Source organism: Ziziphus jujuba, chromosome 10 (genome assembly GCF_031755915.1).
Source record: "Ziziphus jujuba cultivar Dongzao chromosome 10, ASM3175591v1".
Lineage (NCBI taxonomy): Eukaryota > Viridiplantae > Streptophyta > Magnoliopsida > Rosales > Rhamnaceae > Ziziphus > Ziziphus jujuba.
Genome location: NC_083388.1, coordinates 2,267,315 through 2,273,091, shown reverse-complemented (window position 1 = coordinate 2,273,091; position 5,777 = coordinate 2,267,315). Strand labels below are relative to the sequence as shown.

Genomic DNA, 5,777 nt, shown 5'->3' with positions numbered 1-5,777 from the left:
TTTACGTATATTATATATTTTACGTGGAAATGCTAAGCACCACCAAACTGCAATTGGCTCAAAACGGTATTATCCGGTATATTCCATCTTAAGGTAGAAGCATAAAAGTTATATCGAAGACTGTTTCAGAGTGTCCAGAAGGACCAAAACCACCAAAAAGTCAAGGAGCTAAAATCAAACTTGGTGAAAACTAAGGTCCATAATCCCTTTTTTTTTTTTTTTTGGTTTAATTTCCCTGGGGATGAATAAGAACAAGGTTTGCTTGTATGACCATGTAGATGGTCTTATGTCTCACAAAAAGATCTAAAATTTTGAATTTATTTATTTTTTAATAAGAACAAGGTTTGCTTATATGACCATGTAGATGATCTTATGTCTCACAAAAAGATGTAAAATTTTGAATTTATTTATTTAAAAAAAAAAAAAGGCATGCCTGTGTTATTACGAATAAAAAACTACTTGTGCTGACATATTTGTTTCTGTACTACAAACATCTGTTACACTAAATAAAGGAGATTCTAGGACCTATGATTGTCATCAAAATTTTGATTTCTTTTAAGATTTCGACATTGTAATGTTAGGAAATCAATAACATTTGCAAAATTATTGAACAATTTATTAAGTGAAATAAAAATGAAATTCAACTATGTAAAATCAAAATCCATACCAACCACTATCCAACTAGGTAGATCAAAATCTAGTGGGAGAAGTAATCATGAGAAAGAGATTTAATAAATCCAATTGAACTGAAACTTCTGTTTGCCTTCAAAAAATGAGAGTACCAATAAGCAGAGAGCTTAGGCTGTCTTACTAAATCTGGGTCATCCAAATCAATGTAGTATAAGCCATAGCTTGATTCATACCCATCCAACAGCTCAAATGCATCCAACAATGACCATTCAAAATAACCTTTCACATTTGATCCATTCCTTAAACAAAAACATACACACATATAAGATTAAGAACATAAAACTACGCTATACAGTTGCATTTGTAATATGATATTTGTTAACCAAGGTTAATAATCCTTTCAGTCATGGAGATTAGATTTTACCTTACAGCTTCCAGCAAACTTTGGATGTGAGCATGTAAGTATTTCACCCTCGGCCAGTCTTCCAACGATGAATTGCGTCTAGTTCTTTGACCTACAAAGCCATTCCAATGTCAGACTTTCTCATCAAGATGATGAACCAGACAGATTAAGAGAGAGAGAGAGAGAGAGAGAGAGAGAGAGCGAGAGACAGAACAATTTGGGAATATGTTGATTTAAGCTTGATATAGTTCTGTTCAGTTGCTAAATGAAGTAATTAAAAATAAAAGAGCATTGAAACATGTACAGAATCTAGCAGAGGACATTAATTTATATACAGCTGATTGTTTGTATCAAAGAATTATGAGTACTGTGATTTAGTCTTCTCCACATGAAACTGTGATCTATTTTTAAACTACAGAATCAATGATCAAAGATCAAAACCATACACACAAAAAACAAAATTTTCATGATGATACTTCTCTGCTCTGTGAAAATGTTCATAGTTTATATCACTAACTATAAAAAGGGAGGGAGAGGGAGAGATAGACCATTTTCATGGATGTAAGTAAGAGGGTTGCCATAATGTTGCTTCATATCTTCTAGAATTCCTACCAGGCCACTGGGTGTAATTGGAAACTGCATCGAATAACAAGTTGATCTCGTAAACTGAAATAATCCCCACCAGTAAACAGACATAACAGTCGATATTCAGATTTTCACCTCATATGCAGATTCATTTCGCACAACTGCCACAAGAAAACAATCCAGTCAATAATGCAGGATTGTTTAATCCAGCAACAAGATCTAACTTAATAAACCTAAGAACAGTCGAAGAAACTGCCTACTGTTTATTGGCTTGATATACATTGTCAGGGCCACGTACTATTATATGAACTTTCTTTAACAATACATAACAAGTTTATCTTTACGGCTAATTATTAAATATCACTTTTCTTAAAACATATTTAAATTTATTTACTTGGTCTACAAGTAAGAAAAAAACATACATATAAGCTCCACTCCTGTGTCTGCAAAGAAGTCCCTGATTTTCAAATTTAGGCTGCTGGATTTGTCCTTGACATGCATCGTGTTATAATAATTCAGTCCTATGAAATCAAATGAGCCCTTAATTCTTTCGGATTCAAGACTCGTGAAGGCCGGAAACCTTGAGCCAACATTCTTCTTCATGATCTCTGGATAATCTCCAAAGATCAATGGATTCAAATACCTATAATATAGAATTGACAAAAATAACAATAGCCAAATGCTCGATAAATACCCAAAACAAATATATATTAAAAATGGAAACATATTTCAATATGTAACTTACCAACCAATATAAAAATCTTTGGCTCTTTGAGCAGCAATTTTATCTGTAATGCTATTTGTAAAAGGAACAAACCAATATTGAAAAATATTCATCCCTATAAATCCATGTTGCTTATCCTGCATTGCACAATATTTGTAAGAACTATATCTTTCTTCTAAATTTTCACTATGAGATCTGAAAAGCAAACTGGGAGCTCTAGATGGCATAAAGCTTTATGATCAAAACTACTTGAATGCATGTCAAAGCACATGACATCGAAAAGCTTACTGATTACCTTGTACCTTTTCTCATACAATCTAGCAGCTGATGCATGTGCTAACAAGATATGATGAGTTACTAAGTAGGGCTCAGTTGAGGAGCTTCCTGCAGAACAATTATCTACAACTCCAAATGGAGGAGAACAGCGACCAGGAGGCATATTTCCACTGTCATAACCCCCAAGCGAAAACACATTAGCCTCATTTACAGTAGTCCAATATTTAACTCTATCACCAAACTCTCTGAAGCACACATCTGCATATGCAGTGAAGTCTTTTCTGCATCAACAAGTAAATTATTTGACTATGCTTGTTTCCCTGTTTTCTGATAGATCTACAAAATCTATTGATAAGAGTTAAGAATAAGAACATACACAATCTTTCGACTAACCCATCCTCCATACTCGCTTTCAAGTACCTGTGGGAGATCATAATGGTGTAATGTCACATGTGGTTGTATTCCTGCTTGATCAAGAAAAATATTAGAAGTACATTTTTCCTTTTTGGTAATTTCAAAGAGGTAAAACCAGTTAAAATTCACTAAATGATATTATTATATTCATGGCTTTTATATTGGTAACTACCATAGCTGATTAATTCATTGATTAGGTTGTTGTAATACTGCAAACCCTTAGGATTTATAGCTCCTTTTCCATCTGCAGAAAGGGAGAAAAGCAGCAATAAGTATGAGAAAACGAAGCAGAAATCACTTAGTTTTTGGTAAATGGAATTGATAGCCAGGTGAACATATATATACTTGGGATAAGTCTTGACCATGAGATGGAAAATCTATATGCATCTATACCGGTATCCACCATGAGTTGAACATCTTCCTGCAAGAGTTTCAAACGAACTTCTTGATGCATGGATTATACTGCAAGTATAAGTGTGCAATGTGTTTCAATCAAATTACAAACCTATATTTTTAACTATAAGTTGCTTAAATTACTATCAAATTAGCGTGTGATTGTCCATTGTCCAAAAAAACAACAAGAGTATCAAATTGACCTCAAATATTCATGAATTGGAAGGAAAATCTCAACAAAAAGTGAGTTGCTTTCTACAGAGATAAACCTTGTACTTGTGATATCCATCACATGCTACATCTCCTGTGTCTCCATGCATACTCCCTGAAAATGTAATCAAGTTAAAACAATCAACCAAGGTGATTGAATAAACAAATCTCAACTTAATGAATGTGATTCATAGAGCTTCCATTTGATACAAAGAAAAACAGAATTGAACCCTGTTGTATCCATATGCAGATTCTAACTGGTTCTATAACAGTATAATTTGAGTTTTTATGCATAATTCGTAAATCAAAAGGTATTATGAGCTCCATGACTGGTGCAATTCGTAGTAATACACATCTTACGCACAACAATACTTCTATTTTGTCATACATGCATTGCGTTCTTCCAATGAGTCAACTTCGATCCAGAAGAGTTTAAAATCGAGAACATTTAGTCATTTCTCTAAAAAACTGAACTTCTGTGTCATTTGTTGTCCCCTCTTTTTCTTTCATTGAACTACTACAGGTAACACGATGCATTTCCTCTAAATATGGCAAGATATTTGGTATTTCCCATTAATGTACCTAGGCAAGCACAACCCAAAGATAAATCATAAAAAATAGAAATTACAAAGTGGCGACCATGTTCTGTTTCAGCAAAAATTAAAATATTCTTTTTCTTTTTTTTTTTCTTTTTTCCCCTATCAAAATCTAATAAATAAGACAGTACCTTGAGAACTTCCAATATATTCACTGAAAAAATATATTTACCAATGACACCCAAAATTCTGAAATTACAAACATTGCATATGCTTGAATCCCACAATACACCATGAACACAGAATTTACTTCTGTTTATCTTCTTTTTCCTACACCTTAGTTTTTTTGTTCATAGATTCTATACGCAATGTCCATCAAGAGAATCAGACCCTATATCCTACAACTAACATCCACATGCAGTTTTGTGTAGATAATTGGAAATTTTCACAACTTGGCCACACATATATCCTCACCTTACCAAATGAGATAAAACTAAAATGGTACTCTAAGAAAGTTATATTGACTAAGATAATTAAACAAGAAGAAAATTATGGAGGAAAGCTAATGAGCATCAACATTGACATGGAATTACGTAAAAGAAATGGTTACCAGCTTGGGCAAAGGTATCCCATATGCTTGGAGTCCTTCCATCTTGGTTTGATGCTCCCTCCACCTTCACCATTACCCAAATTGAACTCAAATTTTAATATTAAATCAAAACCAATTAATACCCAAAAAAAAAAAAAAAAAAAAGGTCTAAAAAAATAATTGCCTCTTTCATGGGTTTATAATATATATATATATATATAGAGAGAGAGAGAGAGAGGAAGAAGAAGAAGAAGAAACACCAACCTGATAAGCTGAAGAACCAGTACCAAACACAAAGCCAGGTGGGAAGTCATGTCTGGTAAAGCTATTTGCTCCATGAACTAAAACTACAAAAAGTGCTATATTTATCACAACAAATTTAAAGAATACCGTTGAGAGGCTCAACTCCAACATGGTGAAATTTCGACCCTTGCCTCACTTCTAATCCTCTCTTATTTATTTATTTGTTTTTCAAAGCCCTTTCTTATTCTTTATTCACACTACCACTATGCCTTATCTTCCCAAATCTTCCATAACAGGATTTTTACCCCCAAAATAGGAAATAATAATAATTCTCTCTAAAGGTAAAACAATAAAAATAAATAATTAAAGTAAATGTGATATATAGATATATATATATATATATATATTTATATCAAACTTGCAGTGTGGAAAAAAATGACAAATTGGTTACAAGTCCACGAGAATTTTCTTTGATGGTGCAATTTCCATTGAGTACTCATTATGCATGCCACTCCCAGCCAAAAAGAACACGTGAATATCTAGAGGCATGCTTGCTAAACTCCAAATCTTGTGGACCATCCCTCATGTGTTTGGGCTTCAACTATTCATTCTTGATTGGAGCTGAACTTTTAGCCCAATTATTTTTGGTTGAGTAGAGACCACCCTACCATTTAAATACACTAGTTGGTAGTACTTAGTCTATTTTACGGGGCCACAGGCCCAAAGGAGCAACATATTTTGTGGTTCTCTATCAACGCCGAAAAGGAAAACACT

The 5,777-nt window shown here is 33.3% G+C and overlaps 1 protein-coding gene across 4 annotated transcripts; it reads right to left on the bottom strand.

Moving 5' to 3' along the window:
- Positions 1 to 531: 531 nt before the first annotated feature.
- LOC107432213 (beta-glucosidase 11) lies at positions 532 to 5,297 on the bottom strand. 4 transcript variants are annotated; one of them, XM_048468455.2, is made up of 13 exons: positions 5,025 to 5,297; positions 4,782 to 4,845; positions 3,695 to 3,750; positions 3,378 to 3,453; positions 3,205 to 3,276; positions 2,995 to 3,082; positions 2,638 to 2,899; positions 2,364 to 2,479; positions 2,041 to 2,261; positions 1,754 to 1,779; positions 1,582 to 1,669; positions 1,055 to 1,145; positions 532 to 929 (listed from the first exon to the last, which is right to left on the bottom strand). In XM_048468455.2, exons 1-13 carry the CDS (start codon positions 5,172 to 5,174, stop codon positions 698 to 700), a joined length of 1,542 nt encoding a protein of 513 aa, XP_048324412.2. In that variant the 5' UTR covers positions 5,175 to 5,297; the 3' UTR covers positions 532 to 697. The 4 variants fall into 4 exon arrangements, with proteins under 4 accessions (XP_048324412.2, XP_048324413.2, XP_048324414.2 ...); XM_048468456.2 differs by lacking the exon at positions 5,025 to 5,297 and adding an exon at positions 4,024 to 4,217; XM_048468457.2 differs by lacking the exon at positions 5,025 to 5,297 and having other exon boundaries at positions 3,378 to 3,494.
- Between the last annotated feature and the right edge of the window lie 480 nt (positions 5,298 to 5,777).